The sequence below is a fragment of the Zea mays genome, chromosome 1, assembly GCF_902167145.1.
Source record: "Zea mays cultivar B73 chromosome 1, Zm-B73-REFERENCE-NAM-5.0, whole genome shotgun sequence".
Taxonomy (NCBI): domain Eukaryota; kingdom Viridiplantae; phylum Streptophyta; class Magnoliopsida; order Poales; family Poaceae; genus Zea; species Zea mays.
The window spans coordinates 210,053,123-210,073,423 of NC_050096.1; the positions used below are offsets into that span (position 1 = coordinate 210,053,123).

Genomic DNA, 20,301 nt, shown 5'->3' on the forward strand with positions numbered 1-20,301 from the left:
ATTCTATCTACAGTGCAAAAACAGTGTTTTGCACGCCCATATGTACGCTCTGCTAGAGACAGCCTAACATCCAACTTCTAGAACTATCGGTTACTATACTAGTATCTGGTGCTCTGGCTGATGCCTCATTAGACATGTTTGATAGGTATATATCACTCAAAAGTACGTGTTTTGGCCTCTTTGAGTACCATATATGTTGTCACACTAGACACCATCTAATAAATACTCATTCTCACACACTCAGTTTGCAACCTCTCTAGGTGCCCTGTCCAATGCCATGTACGGTGCTATATTGGACACATCCAGTTAGTGTATTACTTCAAACGCGTAGAGACATATCCCATGGACCAAGTGTGGTGCACATCGGACACAGTAGTGTTGATTCACTACTGGAATTTGACTCTTTGCCGAGTGCCATATTCTTTGCCGAGTGTTTTATTTCGGGCACTCGGCAAATAGCTCTTTGCCGAGTGCCACGCAAAAAACCCTCGGTAAAAGAAAACACTCGGCGAAGAAGCCCTTTGCCGAATGTCAAAAAAAGACACTCGGCAAAGAAACTCTTTGTCGAGTGTCACAAATAGAACACTCGGCAAAGAGCTCTTTGCCGAGTGTTTTTTCTCCAACACTAGGCAAAGACAATTTAAAAATCACATTTTAAAGTAGTAAATTAATTCAAATGAAAAAGTTTTCAACTACGAATTTGTATAACTCATCATGATGTACAATTTATATATTGAACATTTCTTCATATGACAAAATAAAAATAAATTTGTTCATAAAACCTATATCTCTCTCGTAGTTTATGAAACTACGAGAGAGACGTATAGAATTTGTGCATATTGTTAGAACCATCATCTGAGATAAACAAATTATCAAACAACCAAAATAAACTTTATAGATCTTGAGAAGTTATAAAAGTTTATAGTTGACAACTTTTTCATTTGAAGTCATAGTCAACGAAAACTACGTCTGAATTTAAAAAATTTAAAATTTGAATTTTGAAAACGACTTCGAAAGGAAAAACCACCAACATGAAAGTTGTAGGTATTGAAGAATTATGAAACTTTGTAGTTGACAATGTTTTAGTTTGAAATCATCTTGTTATGCAAAACTATGTTTGAATTTTGAAATTTGAATTTTTCAAACTGTCTCGGATGGAAAAACCACCAAAATAAAAGTTGTAGGTCTTGAAATGTTATGAAACTTTGTAGTTGATAATTTTTTGATTTGAAATCATCTTATCATTAAAAATTTCGTGTGAAGTTTTTAAATTTAAAATTCAAATTTTATAAACGATCTCGGATGTAGAAACTATTAAAATAAAACTTTTAGATCTCAAAAAGTTATGCAACTTTATAGTTGGTCACATTTTCAAATGAACTCATTTAGTGCCTTAAATAATCAAATTACTCTCGATTTGTTATAGTACATGGGGAATGGAAACGTAATATAAACATAATTGGTGTAGTAGTGTAGTGGTATAGGAGGGTATGCGTGAGAGAGAGGTTGCGAGTTCGAATCTCACCATTTACAAAACATATAAGTTTTATTCAAAATAATAGTGAAAAATGATAGGGCAACGGGTAAGATAATAGGGTAGGGTTGGAGAGTTGTTCCTAGAATTTAAAAAATGTTTTGCTGTTTTTTTTAATTTTTTCGATTTTTAATTTGCCGAGTGTTTTTCTTTGCCGAGTGCTTTTTGACACTCGGCAAAGTCTTTGCCGAGTGTCCGAAAAAAGCACTCGGCAAAGAACCCTTTGCCGATGAAATCTTTGCCGAGTGTTCTTTGCCGAGTGTTACACTCGACAAAGCCTTTGCCGAGTGTAAAATAGCCTTTGCCGAGTGTCTGCAAAGAACGCGATTCCGGTAGTGATTCTGTCCTAAATAGTGCAATCGCCTGTCTATGGGCGCACAAGGGAATGGGGCGTCCGAGAGGATGACTGGCCTAGCCTAAGGAGGCATGTTCTATTTTACTAGCATATATCTCGTGCTAACGCTACGATTCTAAGAACGAGAGGTGTCGACGGGGATGCTAGGGAGAGAGAGAATGGAGAATGATCCAAATAATATTGTCTAGTTTTGAATGAGCCGGGAAGAGGAGTTATCTGGCGATATGAACTGTTGGTTTTGATGATATGTTGATTCTAGGTGCAATTTGTTTAGTGAATTTAGTGGAGATTATGGGTATGGGATAATTTAGTTGGGTGCAATGGGTTTTGCAAAGTTTAAATTGATAGATTTTATAGTGATATATATTTTATTTTACGGTGGCCCATGATGGTAGCAAGTCACATCTAATTACTTTTTTAGTGAGAAGCAATCATATATTGTATCAGATATTTTTGTATACTTCTACTTCAGTATATAATAACAAAGTCATTGTGAGTGCATACATAGTCTGATAGTCATATACTCCTCTGTCCATATAAGTTTGTCCTTCTAGATTTATTCTAAGTTAAATATTTAAACTTTGACAAATAATACATATAATAATACATATAAGATTAAATGATTTTAAACTAAAAATTTATATATTATCACAATTCAAGTCAAATGAATATAGTAGTTTTACTTTTATGTTCTAGAATATTATAAAATATTTAATATAACTAGTCAAAGTTGATAGCGATTGACTTAGGACAAAATCAAAAAGACAAACTGATATGGACGGAGGAAGCAGTAGTTAAATAATATAATAATAACCGAATGAAATGAAAGTTGCTGGTAGATCAACTCTCGACTGGTATTACATGAATGCAGGTGTACGATGTGCGTATGCCATTCAGACATTCACAGTCGGCGATGTTCCTGTCCGAGCATACATGGATCAATCATAGTATAGCTATATAGGCTATAGCTAGTACGTAGTAGTGTAGTGCGCAATTCAGAGCTCGTCGTGGCTGGAGCCGTCCTCGTCGACGACGGCGTGGACCTTGGGGTTGGGCGAGGTCTTGACGGGGTAGGATGCCTCCATGGCGATGCCGCAGTGTCCCTCCTTGGCGGCCACGTCGCGCGCCATGCGGATGTACCCCTTCTCGCCCCACTCGGGGCCCCACGAGTTCTTGACCAGCCAGTACTTGGTGCCGTCCGCGGTGACCCCGTAGCCGACCGCCGCGACGCCGTGGTCCAGCTCCGTCCCGCACCTGCCGGAGAAGACCCCCTCGGAGTAGAACTGGAAGTGCGAGCCGCTGGCCTCGATGGCGACGGACACGGGCTGGTGCGCCACCGCCTTCTTGAGCGCCGACTCGTCGTTGGCCGGCACGTCCTCGTAGCCGTCGATGGTGACGACCGGGGCCGGCGACTTCTTGCAGGACGCCTGGCGCGCTCTGTACGGGTACGCGTCCTCCGCCGCCACCCCGCCGTGCTTGGCGATGTACTGGAACGCGTAGTCCATGAGGCCCCCGTTGCAGCCGGCGTTGGCCTTGGTGTCGCAGTCCACCAGCTGCTGCTCCGACAGCGACGTCAGGTTCTTGGTCTTGATCGCGTTGATGCCCTCCACGGCGGCGATCGTCGAGAACGCCCAGCAGCTACCTGCGTGGACGACATTGGTGTTGGCATTATATATATATTCTTGTCCACAAGCATCTCTATATGTAGTATATATGTACATGCATACATATATACATACATACCGCATTGGCCCTGGTCCTTGACGTCGGTGACAGCGCCCTTCTGCCTCCAGTCGACGGAGGCCGGGACGTCGCGCGCGTCGGCGTACATGAACGACGACGCCGACGCCGAGGAGCCCTGCCTGTCGCCGCGGAACATGCGGTGGTGCGCGACCCTGGAGCCCGCGTAGTGGCGTCGGAACTCGTCGGCGGTCATGTCGCCGAAGCGGTTGAGGCGGAGCTTGTAGGGCTCGTCCCGGCGGTTGAACTCGTGGATGAGGCGCACGTTGGCCTTGAAGACGTTGAAGCGGCGCGCCTTGTCGCCCAGGTCCCGCGCCAGCGCGTGGCGGCCGCGCCAGCGCTCGTACAGCGCCCACAGCGCCTCCTCCGACGCCAGGTCCTCCGCGCCGAAGTCGACCGCGGCCGCCGGCGCCGGCGCCGCGGCCAGCAGCAGCGCGGCGGCCGCCAGCAGGACGGACGCCGCGAGCACCAGCGGCAGCGCTCTCGCCATCTCTGCTAGCTTCGCTCGCGCCGCTAGGCAGATGTAGGTACTGGCCGGGCTTCTTCTTCTAGCTCGGGGATGTGGAGCGGTACGGTATACTAAGCTGCTGATGCTATGATCAGTGATGGCTGGCTGGCTGTGTTTGTGATGATGAGGTGTTGTAGCCATGGGGACGACCGGGGAGGTCCTTATATAGTAGCGCGAGATGGAGACGCGTTGCTGCATGGAAGCAGCAACAACGCAAGGACGACGGACGGACGAGGATGACGTTGCTTGCGGGCAACAGCTTCGCGCTGGGCGCTGTGGTGATTGATGAATTGAACGACACATACATACATGAGTAACACAACAACCGTACCAGGAATGCAGGCGATGAACCGTCCGTAAGCTAGGGACGACTGCAGTTAGTTGCGTTGCGGGTGGCGGTGCTGGACGGCTGGAGATTAAACGCATGGCCGATGGAAATGGGGGGCCGAAGAGGGGATTGGCGAGGCGTCCACGCCACGGCCATCGGGCCATGTACAAAACCATTCACGGTTTCACCAGCCATTCAGCCAATAACTGCAGTGGTCTCGACACAATTCCAGGCAGGCAGTGGTCTGGGGCTCGGCTGCTCATCTCGTCGCTGCACCGGCCGAATTGGAATCATTGGTCTGCGTTGCCGCAGATAGATAGATAGGTAGGCCAGGAAGGATTGCAGGAGCAGGCGAGCAGCCGAGCAGTAGGGATGAAAACGGGACGGGTACCCGGAACGGGTATCGGATACGGGTACCAAAACGGGACGTAATTTCGGATACGGATACGGGTATTTTGTTTGTCGAGACGGATACGGGTATTACCCGGATATTGAACCTCGGATACGGGTAGGATACGGAATCACTAATACTCGGTCAGTACCCGAAAATCCCGGGTCGGATACGGGTACCCGGAATTCGGGTACCCGTTTTTTCTTTTTCTGCATAATATAGTTATAAAATCATAACTTTTACATATGAAATCGGATGAAGATAAAGTTTATATGAAAATTGTAGAGCTTGAAGAGATCTATGACTTTGTAATACATCATGTTTTTGTTTAAACAATATTTTAATGATTTAATTGTATTTTGATGATTTTCTATGACAAGAAATTAATAATACATAAATAGCCTCAAAAAAATGTGAAATTTTACGGAGATACAACGTATGTCCATATGTAACCATAAAAAATGTTTGGATCATAAGATCTATAAGATGCCCACATTTCTTTCCTTTCACTTTCACTTATTTGTATGAGTTACATGTGAAATTAGTGTAAGTATCCAAGTTTCAATATAATCAGTACTTCACTTTATCATTTTCATACGAGGACTTGAGTTATCTTCATATAAAATGTTTATTAGTTTTTGTAACTTATTTGCAAATTTTTAGAACTAGAATATTTTATGAATTTTAAATATTGCGGTGTTGGTTCTACAATGTTCTTGTGATAAGCAACTTTGAACTGCATGATGTCAATTTTACCGGTTTCCTTTCTTACATCTGATGTATCATATACATGATTATGTATTGCTTAACTTATGGATGGTTGGACAATTAATATCATCGGATGAACTACCCGACAATTATCCGGTACCTACCCGAGTAGTATCCGTTATCCGTTTCTTACCCGTCCGGATTATTACCCGGTCCCGTCCTGTATCCGTCCCGAATCTTAAGTACCCGTATCCGGTCCCGTATCCGAGAGAAATACATTAGGATAGGATACGGGATGACTCTATATCCGACTGTATCCGTACCGTTTTCATCCCTACCGAGCAGGGCACGGAAACTGGCTGTCATGCATGCGTGAGCTGCTTGCTTGCTGAGCGCGCGCGGGGCGGCGGCGGTGCATGAGGCGGGAAGCGGGATGCATTCCATTAACCCATGCTTTTCCATGTCCATGCCAGTTGCAGTTTGCACAGGCCGGGCCCAGGCGCCCAGCCGCTCTTCCGTCGTCACTCAGCCGCTTACGCGTCGTCGTCCCGCATGCATCCTGTCAACAAGCAACAGCAAGCGTGTTGGCCTTTCCCCTAGCATCACGGAGTAGTGTGTTATGTTAGATAAATAGACATTTTAAGTTTTAATTTAATTCAGAAAATCAGAATGATATATGTGATGACATTTATGTGCATGTGTATATCACTACTCACACACAGTAAAATATGCACAAATATGAAGAACATAGTGTACCCCGCGGAGGGACCGATGCTCAAGGCGGTCTCTCGAACGGCGTCGGCGACGGTTCTCGTGTGTAACCAAGAACTAGCACCTCCTCCGTATGGAGGGGCAACGGAGTCGCCATTAGGACCGAAAACTGACAGCCATCGGACCAAGGTCTGATCTACCACAATCACGGTCTTGGCCCGACCCGGTCGACAGCGCGTGCGGGGGCAGTCCTTTATCCTTTTCTCAGTGATGTATTAATAGTTCACCTATTTAAGTCGATTGATTTGTCCCTTAAATTTCCGGTATGGTACTAAAGTACTAGTACAACGTAGTATTAAAATAGATTTTTAACATTAACTATTATTGAATATTAATTTGGATGAGGTCCACATTAATTCAACATGTTATTGATGGCCGTACTTGGCTAGCTAATTAAACCACAAACTCGGTGCTCACTGGGTGGCGTGGGATTAGGATAGATAGATCGATGGCGAGGAGGAGGGAGGGATCGAGAGGACGATCGATTATTAACTAGTAGTACCATGCTTTACGCATCAATAGAATGGAATGGAATGGAATGGACCGCATTAATCCGCACGGTTATATATACTTCATCTCTCCTTTTTTTATTTATGGTGTTTTAGTTTAAAAATCTCATTCGGACCTCGACGTTAATCAATCAGATCAATCAGACCAAAGGCGCGTGCTAGCTGAACAATATGTATATTATTGTAATAACAATGGGCGGCTGACTGCATGGGTTCCGCAGGATGAACTCCTGAAGCAACGCAACGACCCCTAAATTGATGCCCGGAAGCCTCCACCAGCTCGATGGCTAGCGAGTGAGCACCTGCGTCTGCTGCATCGCTGTCACTTGCTCGGTGCTCGGTTCTTCGATCTCCCTGTAGCCTGTAGGCAGTAGGAGGCTCCGGATGACGTGCTTGCTTCACCGGACACGGCGCCTCGCCACATAGGCTAGTCTTTCGGGGTACTTTGGGTTTGATTGCTTCATGGCTAACAGTGTTATCATTTGTCTAATGCCCCGTTTGGATCATTGGAATTGAATTCCATTCTAATAATAATAATTTAGGCATATATCAATTAAGATAATTCGGTTTTATATAAGATATATTTGTATACTATTTTTAGCAAGATGTCAGAGATATTTATGTGTTACATTTTTACTATATAGGAGTGAGACGAAGAGTGTCATGTAAGTTACAGAGTGTAGAAACAAATTCTACTAATGCATAAAACTATTTCTCACCCTCCACCCCATGAATTTGGGATATGCTTATATATCAACTTTGGAAAGTGGTGGAATGTCAAATTCCAAACTAAATAAGTTACTTTATTGAGTGAATTCCAATTCCTCTAAAATGAAGGGATCCAAACAGCCCCTAAGGTTAATCGTCTGAATTGAGGAATTAATCTTAGTTAGAAAAGTTAGCCAAGTTAAACAGCGAAATATACCCTTTTTTTTCCTTCCATAGTGAAATCAGGCAGGATAAAGGGGAAACTGCCAAAAAAAAAACGTACGTCCTGCGCTTTCAGACTCGCATCCTCCACAGACCACTGCAGGCAGGGGCAGAGAAAACAGATACCGGATATCTCTGTCGGGATGGCATGGGGATGGAGCCACGCAGACTGTTGTGTTGCTTCCTGCTTTCACCATTTTAGTACAGGGTGTACAGGATATCCGAGATATGTCGTAGTGTCCTTGAGATGTGGTGCTCCGTCATGTTAAGCTATCCGCAGCCTAACTATTATAACTTAGGGAACATGCAAACAAATTCTTCCGTGCAACCGTGCAAACTTATAATCTAAAACACATTGATATTGATCCAAGGGGACGCGTGGGAGTAGATAATGTTGCACTTAACCACCTGCTCTTAATCACACTTTTACAAATCTCCCCCTCTCACTCTCCCGCGCGCCTCCTTAGAATAACATCATGTGATCCAGATTAGAAAATTGATACGATTACATGCACAGAGGGGTTAGTTGCACTCGATGTGTTCTCTATAACTTTGGACAACAACAACAGCTCGGCTCCGTCTAAAGAAAAGAAAGGTGCAAGTAGAAGCAGTCCGGAAAAAAAAAGCCCTTGTTTCAACATGGAACTCATTTCGAAATTTTGGTGTCAGTTTTTTTTATTACCAAAATGTGTACCCCGGTTTTAATCCGTTTTTTATTGTGATGTTTATCTGCAACTAATGCAATGAAATTAGATGAAACATGCATACGTTTTAGTTTTTTATTTATTTATTAAAGGACAACATGCTCTAGTTTTAAAAGTTAAAGCCTGCTCTTGTGCTAACAACACCTCCCTGCAAAACGTGATAACCGAGTATTGTATCAAGAAGGAGAAGAAGGCACATAGCTAGAAAAATAGTACTCCATCTGTCCTAAAATTATCCTACTTTTTTTTCTGTTAACAAACATTTATTTAAATGATGATAAATATAGACATATATGCAGGCTGCATTAATATGTTACCTAATAAATGCATGATTAGTCTAATACGTAGGGCGGATGGAGTAAGAAATATGAAGAAGAAACGGGGTATTCTTGGCAATCTGTGCGGTGGGCCGAGAAAAAACAAGGCAATACAGTTTTTTTTCCTTTTTCCAAAGGGCTCGTTGTGGGATCAGGCGATCAGCGGACCAGCTGAAAGCGTGAGAGCCCAATTGGTATGGGCCTTTAGCTGACTTAGCCCTTTCGAACGGAGAATGAGGTTGATAACTGTTACTCCGGTTACTTTAGAACCACAGTTTGTGAACCCCATTTTCACAATATATTTTTTATTTTCCAAATAAAATCATTTTATTTTCCTTAAAAAATAGAAATATATTGAGAAAATTAAGTTCACAAACTAACACTAATATTTTAAAAGGTTGTCAAAAATAAAATGATCAGCAAACTTTGATATGACTTATATGAAGTGTATTTACTTCGATCCCTTCATCTACGACCGCGTGGCCTAATGGATAAGGCGCTCGCCTCCGGAGCGGGAGATTGTGGGTTCGAGTCCCATCGTGGTCGTTTATTTTTCCCTTCTGAACGTTTTTTTTTGAATTACTTGTTTGTTTTATTTATTATCCTACCGCAGCGCATCTTCGGATGTTAAAAAAAATATAATGCATGCCTGTCTATTTTGTCATAAAAAAAATTACCTGGCTATGTCGCACGCAGGACGGCAGGAGTGGTATACTAATACTTCTGACTTCCACTGCCACCCTACCCTTTTGCAATAATTTAAATTTTGGGAAATGATTAATTTAAGTTTGCGGCAAAACAAGAGGCTGATTTTGTCAGAAGTCAACGGCTAAGGTAAACAATAGAGATGTATTCAATAGAAAATGCAGTGCACCCGCCACCCGATCCTCAGATTGTGTTCAGCGGTTAACCCTAAATTTCTCTCCCTATATCCTACTCACATGACACGTCAGCGTTCTCTTCCTCCTATATCTCCACCCTGTACAGCGGTTCCCCCTAAATCATTCCCCTATACCCCACTGCAACCATAAAATATCATTTTCTATACCTACTTTTTACCTCCTATCAATTTTTCATTAACTAATAATTAACCGTGGGCCCACAACACAGTAGATAGGGGAGGAAAGGAGAGCACGCTGCATTCGGGGGGAGAGAGAAGACGATAGCGTGCGGCTGCACCGTAGGGGGTGCTTTAGGGGCACCGTTGAAGCAGGCCTGTAGCCTCTACCGTAGGGGAGATGGAGCTCCGGTGGGAAGCGGTGAAAAGAGTCTCATGCTAACCCAATATAGGCAAGTTAGACAATCGCCTACCAACTAGATCAACCAGGCTTAGGTATTAACAAATCTAGATTTAATAAGTACAACTCACCACTCCTGACATGTGATTTAAATTTTTTTATTATTCCATATTGCTAACAACGAAATGTGTTGATGGTCAAAAGTGCCCTTGTCTACAATTTGAATTGCACAATTAGACGTAAAGCGAAGAGAATAATATGCCACAAACCCTAACAAAGCCAGTCAGATCGAATGTAACAGTGGCAAAGCCGGCTAGCCATCTATCAAACCTCGCTACGTCGGCTAGACTGAAGCTGACTTTCTGCTGTCAGGTCAACTATAGTGCTTGATTCCTGCGAAATCCGATCTATCCGGCTTCCAAAGTTAGTTGTCAAACTTTTTGGAATCCGAGCATGTTTGTTTCCAAATCATATTGAGTTGGAAACTTATCAAATGTGGTTTAAAGTTGTTTCCTACTAGGATAAGATGTTCATCTCTATATGTATGAGAGGATCACGCTCAATGGATGTATCCAACATCCAACCAATCAAAAATACATTTGTGTGCCAAGGGACATTTTCTGCTCCGATGGCCCAATCATTAGCATTCATCAGAGGCGAATCCTTCGCCTCAGGGAGTCGCATCACGTTTGGCACCCTTGACTTCTTCACCATGGCCACCGGTGTGCTCCGCCTCACCGCCCCAGACATGCCTGACACCGTGGGCACACGACCCACACGCTCCACCTAGAACAAGGCAGAGAAGCGGTGCCTAAAAAGGCGCGCCACTACCTTAAAGAGGTGCCTCAACAGGCACACCGATGTCATCGAAAGAAAGGCGGTGGGAGCCTCATCTTCAACTCTAGTGGTCTTCATCGGTCACCAGCCAACATCCGTCCTCGACTTGCTCAAGGACAATTCAAGCCACGACTCGACCGGGGATAACTCTGATGCCAAAGAAGTGCTGGAAAGGGCCTACTTCTTGGCAACACCACCTCGAAATGACAATGGCGCGGGGACAAGGAGGCCCCCAATCAAGAAGAGTACCAACGCCAGCACCAAGCGTGCATCCTCACTCGTGAGGCCTCCCTTCGCCAGCAACAAGAAGAACTCTACGCCCTCATACAAAAACTTGACCTCGTCTGTGGTGATGTCAAGTGGAGGTGCCTCGAGGCCTAAAGGCTCCGAGCAAGGAAGGTATGCGACCAGCTCACTGAGAGCAGCGATGACAAACAATATTTCCTTAATCGCGGGCAAAACATGGCTACAACATCCATGATTCTTCGATCCATCCTAGAGCCGGACGAGCTGAAGGCAACGGCGATGTACCGGAACCTTCACAACTTTGTGGAGAGGGACACAATGTAGCAAATCAAGATCGATCGACAATTCCCCCATCGGTGAAGCGTCTCGATCCTTTGGGACTCACATGTGATACAATTACTAGTCCCATGAGGCTAGTAAACACATTCATTTCATCAGATAGTACAGAGTCTTACGTAATAGTTATTACAATACCAAAAGCAAACTCTAGCGAGCTTGGGATAAATAGCGGAGCAGGAGAAAACCAGCCCGAGCCACAGGCAGACTGGGTGCAGACACAACCCTCTTCTAGTCGAACATAGTAGAAAGGAAGCCTTCGGTACCTGAAAACATAATTTAAGCCGGGTGAATACTTACGTGTTCCGCAAGCCCATCCAAACCCATAAAGAGGGAGAGACCTATACAATACATGCTTGGTATGGTGGAGTTGTAGTCACTCTTTATTTTTCTTAGAGAAAGATGATACTTGATGTTTTTACCCGAAAAAGAGAGAAGTAGCACTTTTCATACTCTACCACCACTGAGCTTCCCGCTCCCATGGCCTCGTCTTTATTTCCAAAAATACTCACGTATTTTCCCCTATCTTAAGATAAAAACACCAATTGTCATACCACACCAGACTCGTCCATAGTAGTGGACACGGACTATTCGAATATATTTGAACTCTACACAGAGGGGTACACTTTACCCACTAGTCCGGCTCTGCGATCTCACTGCCATGATATCCGACACCGAAACTCTTTCCTTCCTTGCACCACTTTACCTTAGCAATGATTGAAAGTCGCTTAGAGGAGGGTGAATAGGCGAAACCTGAAATTTATAAACTTTAAACACACACTAGGGTCAGGGTTAGCGTTAGAATTAAATTCAAGTCCGAAAGAATGTTTCTCTTGCCAAGAGTTGCTCAAAGGATGCAGATGACGTATGGGAGCAAACTCAAATCAATACTAGCAAGGAAACGTTAGAGAGAGGAAAGAGGACAAACAAATCAAGCAAAAATCAAAGCGAGTAGACACGGTGATTTGTTTTACCGAGGTTTGGTTCCAAAGAACCTAATCTCCGTTGAGGAGGCCACAAAGGCCGGGTCTATTTTAACCCTTTCCCTCTCTCTCAAACAGTCATTTAGACTGAGTGAGCCTTCCCTTAATCACATGGGTCACTAAGACCCCACAAGGTCCACCACACACTAAGTGTCTCTTGCTAAGCTTTACAAAGCACTTAAGAATTAGAATGAGAAAGGAAGAAGGCAATCCAAGCGACAAGAGCGACATGGCGGCCCCACGCGTCAGCGAGACGGTGCGCGCGCGGAACGGGAGGGACTGACGGCTGGACCCCATGCGTCATTGGCTCCCAGGACGAGTTCGCGTGGGCGTGACTGAGTGGCCAATGAGGCGGGCCCACAAGTCGGCACAACATGTCGTGGACGCGGACTAGAGGTGTGGGGCTGTCTCGTGGGGCCCACACGCCAGCGTAACAGGAACTCCACACGAGCCCATAAGTGTGGAGGCAGGGAGTCAGGCCAGTGGGCCTCGCAAGTCAGCACCAAAACCCACAGTTGGGCTATGCGGTGGTAGAGACGATATTGGGCCGAAGGGAGGAAAACCAGCCCAAGTCGAGGTTGCCTATTTCTTTTTCTTTTTTTCTTTTTCTTTTCTATTCTATTCTTTTCTCTTCTATTTCTTCAAATTCATGGATTCAAATAAACTTAAGTTTCTGGCTTGAACTTCAAATTCCAAACATCAAACACAACCCTAATGAGGATATAACTTCTACTATTTGCATTAATATTATTTTTCTTTCTTTAGTGTATATTCCTTTTCTTTTCTTCTCTTTTTTTTCTCCTTCCATTTTCAAATTCTAATTTTCAAACTTAAACTTGTCTCACAAATTTGAATACAAATGCAGAAATACAAGAACCTCAACACGAGATGCATATTTATTTATTTGTTATTAATATAATTCCATTATTTGATTATGCACAAATAGAATAAATTCAAATAATCTCCAAAGGTTCCATAAATTACCAAGACGCTAAAATAATTTTCTTTATTTATTTATATTTTTTGATACAAATTTTAGGCTTTACAATGGCCACCCCCACTTTACCATGCCGCTGTAGTAACTGCCTTACACCAACTAGGTAAAAACCGAGACGCACTCAAAAATCCCCACGCAAAGTGAGGGGTGGACCGAGCAACCTCCCAGTGAGCCACAAGCTAGGTGACTGCCCCATAGGTCATTTGCTCATACCCACATCCAAGGTCGCACCTCACATTCTTCCGTGGAAAACTGACTTACGGGGTGGCCATAGGTCTCCCATTTGGTCGGCAAGGTCGATCAAAGGGCCAATACGTGATCGAATAAGGAAGGACTTAAATGAGATGCCCCAATGGGTTGAGCCCCTCAGTGTGACCACTCACCAAGACTACACCTGGCAAAACGATGGTCGGATCTCACTTGGATAACCCGTTTGCAGCTCGACGTCCACCCCTCCGCGTGTGACTAGGTTGAAGGAGGGTGGCCCTGCCCTCAGAAGGGGTTCAGAAAACTCTTTTTGAGGTAGATGCGTACACGTAAGAAGTCAGACTTGCAACAAAAGAAACAAGGTCAAGAAATCATGACTAGCACCAGCAAAATAGGCTCACGCTCAGCGAGTGACGACCGCCACAGAAAGGGTCTGCCCCTGAAGCTGCAAAACCAACCTAGTAAACCCCCCAGCAATCCACACGAATTACTCGGGGGCTACATCTAACATATGCGCTTGCACGCACCTAGAGAGGTCATTTCCTAGACAAAAGCCTCTACGTAACTCTAAGGAGTTTCACAAAGGCTCGGGGCTGCTGTTGGGCACCCGAGAATGGGGTGCCTAAAGAAACCCAAAGAAACTCCTTAAAACGTCCCACCGACTAAGTCTCTGCCAAGTAACCCCACGAGGTGGAGCGAACAACCAAGTCTCGCCCAAGCAACCCCACGAGGCGGAGCAGACGACCAAGGCTCCGCCGAGCAACCCCGAGGCAGAGCGGACGACCAACCCTCTGCCGAGCAACCCCACGAGGCGGAGCGAACAATCAATTCTCTGCCGAGAAACCTCGTGAGGCGGAGCGGACGACCAACCCTCTACCGAGTAACCCCACGAGGTGGGGCGAACGACCAGGTCCCATGTTAAGCTAATCGGTGAAAGGGAAAGGCCGACCCATTGCTGTTGACCCGCGTTAGCTTGACAAGACGTGTCACCACCAAACCACGTCTGGGCCATGAGTACGGTGCCGAAAACTCCCTGTCAAACACAACGTTATGTCATCACCTACAGTCTTAGGCGAGCCCCCACTGACGTATGGGGCCAGTCAACCACAGCCATAGGCACCTCAACGTCAGAGTCTGTAACACCGTAAATCTTGTCTTCGGGGATTTAGAGAGGAAAAAAATATAAAATGCGAGAATTGATAAACAATAATAATAATCATATGACTTGACTTACTATTTGAATAAACTATAAAGTTAGAACTGCTTCCAAAAAATCCAAGTTAAAGTGATTCTTTATATTAAACATTGCTTTAAAAAATGAAATCTTTAATCAATGTTTATTTGGATTTAACTCCTAACTTTAAGATTATTTGTGTGTTGCATAATTAAAACATTTACCTAAATAAAACAAGGAATAAGTAGTAAAAAATATATTCATAAATATATATTGCATATCATGTTGGGATTAATTGTTTGTTTCATTTATATTTGAAGTGCTAAACTTGAACAAGAATTCAAATTTGAGTTCAAAGTGAAAATGAAAATAGAAAAAAAAGAAATACCTGCGCTTGGGCCAATTTTCTCCTCGGCCCAGGATTCCTCCGCGTCGGCCCACACCTCGTTCTCCCCGTGCGGCCCATCTCCCCCGGCGTGCGCACTCCCTGGCCGGTGGGGCCCTAACGTCAGCCACCCTATGCGTATCAGGCACCCATTCAGTGTGGACAACCGGGTGAGCGCCAGCCCACATTCCTTCAACCGCTGCCATGAGGGGCCCACAATCCATCCTCACTCACCCTTGCTCCCAGCATGGCCGTGGCTATGACTGTGGGTCCTAGCTGATAGTGTTATCTTCTTCCCCGTGACGATCTCTAACCAAATGTGCGACTTCCGCAGGCGCCTCAGCCAAACTCGGCCCGGATTCCTCGCAGTGAACCAACAACATTCACTCGGACTTTCCCCTCCTCCTGTGCATATAAGCTTGAGTCACGACGCCCTTTTCCTTCACCACTTCCTGTCCCGTGGCTTTGCTTCGTCCGTTGCCGCATTGCCGAGGGAGGGAGAGCGCCGCGATGGATCGCCACACACACAACACATCACCAATGTCGTTCGGGCCTTAGCTGTAAGGTTATGAAGGCCTACCTGATCACGCCGCATGTGTTGGTGGCCTCGCGGGGCAAGATTGAAGTCGGGGCAGATCCGAATTTCTCGTCGGAGTTCAATGCTCAGTGCGGAGCAACCCTCGTTTGTGGTTGTGTATTCCCGCGTTGCAGTCTGCCGGTATGGCCTCTTCCATAATATTCGCCACATCCTACACGTCGCGTAAAGCCGGTTAATTGTGTGTTTTGGGCTCCGCGGCGGTCGATGTCCATTGGCCGGCGAGGGTGGCACCGCCCGGTGCGGCCACGTCGCCGTTGGTGCAACCTGGGGTAGGAGATGCGCCTGGGCCGTAGATCAATGAGCTGATAGCCACGATTTGAGTAGAGGATAACGTTTTGCCCAATTGATCCTGAACCGTTGATCCATGTATATACGGTGAAAATCAGATCGCGCCGTAGATATCGAATCTGACGGTAGTATGCGCGTACCGATTCATTTGGTCGGGGTTCTAATCTGGTCCGCGGGGATTGGATCGGACGACTGCGATCAGCCTATACCCCTTCAGTTGAGAACAATTGCTAAAGAGACCCTGCATTTTATTTAAATAAACCCACCGTCCCCACGTGAGTAGTCTGTGTCTAGGAAATATTGCGAGTTAGCCCCTGTGGTTTCGAGTAATTATGCGCCCAGTCCAGAACTCTGTGAAAATATAGAAAAAATTTAGAAAATGGATTTCTAGTGCCAAAATAATTCCAGAACTTAAATAATTTATAGAAAATTCATCTTAGCTCCTTTTTAATCCATTCCAGTTGCATTAAATTTATATTAAAATGGTTTATCGCCTGATAACTTTATTTTATTATGAAAACCTAAACTAAAATTTTATACTTAGTTTCTTTTATACCCCTCACCTAGAACTTTTGGAAATTCATAACTTGAAATCCATAACTCCAAAATTAATAATTCTTGTTCCTGTGATCTTATTTTAATATGTAGATTATTAATATGTTTTTTGCATATATGTTTGGTGTGATGTTAATTTTTCCTATACATTGTTTGTCTGTATTGCTACGTTTAGCAGTGAGGACACGTGTCATCTGAGAAGCAAGTTGGTACCTGGAATCTCAAGTGCCAGGCAAGTTGTGCCCTTGATCACTTCTTTTTACCCAGTCATGTTCTAATTAATCATAATGATCTGCATAGGTTAATTTTGATGGGACCCAATAGGTTACCCTAGTTTGACTATCTTTATGCCTTGTTTACCACTGGACTTTTGGGTAGTACTTGCTAGTGCTATATGTGGATTTGGGCATTGAGATACATATTATTCATACTTTTGTTATCAGTTGTTATTTACTGTTCATGATAAGATCATTATGTTAGTTGGAACATGGAGAACCACCCGGGAAAATAGTGCTACCACAAGGGTGGAATGGGACGCCCTTGGCTGACTAATTAGGAAAGCTAGTGGAGGACTACCTTACCCGAAAGGGGCAAGGGCAGTAGGGGAGTGGTCAGTGTAGGGAGGTCCTCGGGTTGATTTTGCTGCGATGGCGGTCAGGCGAGGGATTCCTGCATTGGAGCTTCCTATAAACTGTAGCGGGTTTTCTGAAGCTAGTGGAACTTTGTAAAGGCCTCGTAGTGTTACCCTTCCTCGCTTCCTTGGTAGAGGTGTATGGGGCCCGTACAACCCCATGGCAGATGGGTTACATGACTTGTGGGTAAAGATATGAGCAGCTCGGACACTTACATCATTAATTTATGGAACTAAATTCAATATGTCATATGCATTGCATCGCAAGTGATGTTGTTACTTTTGTTCTATTACTTAATTGGGTTGGTTTTACTTATACTTAGTAATTGCTAATAAAATTTTGACCAACTCTAATAGCAATGCTCAGCTTCAACCATCCTCTTTGGTAAGCCTTACACTTTATGAGCTCCCACCTTTGGCGAGTTCATGCACATTATTCCCCACAACTTGTTGAGCTATGAACGTATGTGAAAGGGAAATATGCCCTTAGGCAATTTCTATAAATATTTTGGTGATTAGATGCCCAACACATTGTAATTGAATCCTCATGTGATAAATATGTGAAAAGTGCAAATCAAGATACAAGGTATGTTTCTAGACTTAGTACATTGTTTTTGAATACTAATGTGTTTTGTCTAAATGCTAGAAACAGTGACAAAAGAAAGAGAAAAGAAATGGAAAAGACTTGGCTGTGTGTAGCCAAACTCCAACTCGGCCTGGCACACCAGACTGTCTGGTGGTGCACCGGACAGTGTCCGGTGCGCCAGGCTAGTCAACGGTGAAGTGGCCGCTCTCGGGAATCGACGGAGTTGTACGGCTATAATTCACCAGACTGTCCGGTGGTGCACCGGACTGTCTGGTGAGTCATCCGCGGCGAACTCGTCGCTCTCGAGAAAAGGAACAAGGCAACGTGGCTATAATTAACCGGACTGTCCGGTGAGCCAATGACGCCAGCGCCAACGGTCGGTCGCGCGATCAACGCGCGACACGTGGCTCGCTCCAACGGTCGACTGGGTGCACCAGACAGTGTCCGGTGCGCCAACCGGTCTCGAGGAGCAACGGTCGGTTGTGCCCGACTTGGAAGGAAATCGCGCACCGGACATGCTACAGTGGCTGTCCGGTGGCGCACCGGACTGTCCGGTGTGCCACCCGACAGAAGGCAAGGATAGCCTTACATGTTGATCTCCAACGGCTTCTAGCTGCCATGGGGCTATAAAAGGGACCCCTTGGCGCATGGAGCAGAACACTAAGCACTCTCTAAGCATACTAAGACATCCAGACTCCGCTCCCACGCTTTTGATTCATCGTGTTAGTGATTTGAGCTTCATTCGAGTTGTGAGCTCCATGTGTTGTCCTTTGAGATCAAGTCTTCACTTGTGTGCGTGGTTGTGCTGCGTTTTTGAGTCTTGTGTGTGTTGCTCTCCTAACCTTACTCTCGTGCTTTCTTTGTGATCTATACTGTAAGGGCGAGAGGCTCCAACCTGTGGAGATTCCTCGCAAACGGGAAGAGTACTCTAAGATAAAACACTGTGGTATTCAAGTTGATCATTGGATCACTTGAAAGGGGTTGAGTGCAACCCTCGTCCATTAGGATGCCACAACATGGAAGTAGGCAAGTGTTACTTGGCCGAACCACGGGATAAAAATCGCGTGTCTTGTGTGTTGCTTCTTGTGATTGCTTTGTGAAAGGGAAATGGGCTCAAACCTTTTCCTAAATAATTTTGGTGGTTTAATTGCCCAATACAAACAATTGGACTAACTAGTTTGCTCTAGAATATATGTTCTACAGGTGCAAAAGGTTCACATCAAACCAATACAAAGTTAAAAGAAAGGGTTCAAAACAAAAGAGCAAAGAAAACCGAAGGCTGCCCTGGTCTGGCGTAGCGGACAGTGTTCGGTGCACCACCGGACAGTGTCCGGTGCACCAGGGAGAATCACTCCGAACTCCTCAGCTTCGGGTTTCTGGAAAATGTTCTCTGCTATAATTCACCGGACTGTCCGGTGTAGCACCAGACTGTCCGGTGTGCCATGCGGAGCAACGGCTAACAGCGCCAACGGTCGTCTGCAAAAGTGAACAGTGCGGTGAACAGTGCGGACTGCACGCGCAGAAGTCAGAGGAGGCACCAGAAGGCGCACCGGACAGTGAACAGGACCTGTCCGGTGCACCACCAAACTGTCTGGTGGCCCAGTTGTTAGAAGCTCCAACGGTCGAACCCTAACGGTTGGGTGACGTGGCTGGCGCACCGAACAGTGTCCGGTAGCGCACCGGACTGTCCGGTGCGCCCGTCGACAGCAGCCTCCACCAACGGCCACTTTGGTGGTTGGGGCTATAAATACCCCCCAACCACCACACTTCAAGGCATCCAAGTTTTCAGCCAACACATTCAATACAAGAGCTAGTGCATTCAATACAAGACACAATTAGAGTGAATCAAAATCTCTCCAAGTCCCAATTCCACTCAAAGCAATAGTGACTAGAAGAGAGAGTTTTACCGTGTTCTTTTGAGCTCTTGCGCTTGGATCGCTTTTCTTCTTCCCCATTTCTTGTTCCCAAGACATTTGTAATCAAAGCAAGAGACACCAATTGTGTGGTGGTCCTTGTGGGTACTAAGTGTCCCCATCGATTGAGAAGGGAAGCTCACTCAGTCTAAGGGACCGTTTGAGAGAGGGAAAGGGTTGAAAGAGACCCAGTCTTTGTGACCACCTCAACAGGGAGTAGGTTTGCAAGAACCGAACCTTGGTAAAACAAATCACCATGTCACACTCTTCATTTGCTTCTGATTTGTTTTCGCCCTATCTTTTGGACTCGATTTTATTTCTAACGCTAACCCCGGCTTGTAGTGTGTGCTTAAGTTTATAATTTTCAGATTCCGCCTATTCACCCCCCTCTAGGCGACTTTCAATTGGTATCAAAGCTCGGTACTTCATTAGAGCTTAACTGCTCGAAGTGATGTCGGGAGATCACGCCAAGAAGGAGGTTGTGACCGGCGAGAAGCCCGCCACAAGCCACGGGAAGACTCCATCGGGAGAG

General features: G+C 45.2%; 1 protein-coding gene and 1 non-coding gene across 2 annotated transcripts; one reads left to right on the plus strand and one right to left on the minus strand.

Moving 5' to 3' along the window:
* Positions 1-2,682: 2,682 nt before the first annotated feature.
* Positions 2,683-3,880, minus strand: LOC100284911 (uncharacterized). Its single transcript, NM_001157806.2, has 2 exons — positions 3,633-3,880; positions 2,683-3,531 (listed from the first exon to the last, which is right to left on the minus strand). The coding sequence occupies exons 1-2, from the start codon at positions 3,823-3,825 to the stop codon at positions 2,885-2,887; spliced, it is 840 nt and encodes a 279-aa protein (NP_001151278.2). The 5' UTR covers positions 3,826-3,880; the 3' UTR covers positions 2,683-2,884.
* A 5,388-nt stretch (positions 3,881-9,268) lies between these two features.
* On the plus strand, positions 9,269-9,341 carry TRNAR-CCG (transfer RNA arginine (anticodon CCG)). The gene has a single exon. It is a non-coding gene; the product is annotated as a tRNA-Arg (tRNA).
* The last annotated feature ends 10,960 nt before the right edge of the window (positions 9,342-20,301 follow it).

Coding starts and splice junctions, on each gene's coding strand:
- LOC100284911 (NM_001157806.2), bottom strand. CDS start 3,825: ATGACCGCCGACGAGTTCCGACGCCACTACGCGGGCTCCAGGGTCGCG. Junction 3,532..3,632: donor CAAGGACCAGGGCCAATGCG/GTATGTATGTAT, acceptor TCGTCCACGCAG/GTAGCTGCTGGGCGTTCTCG.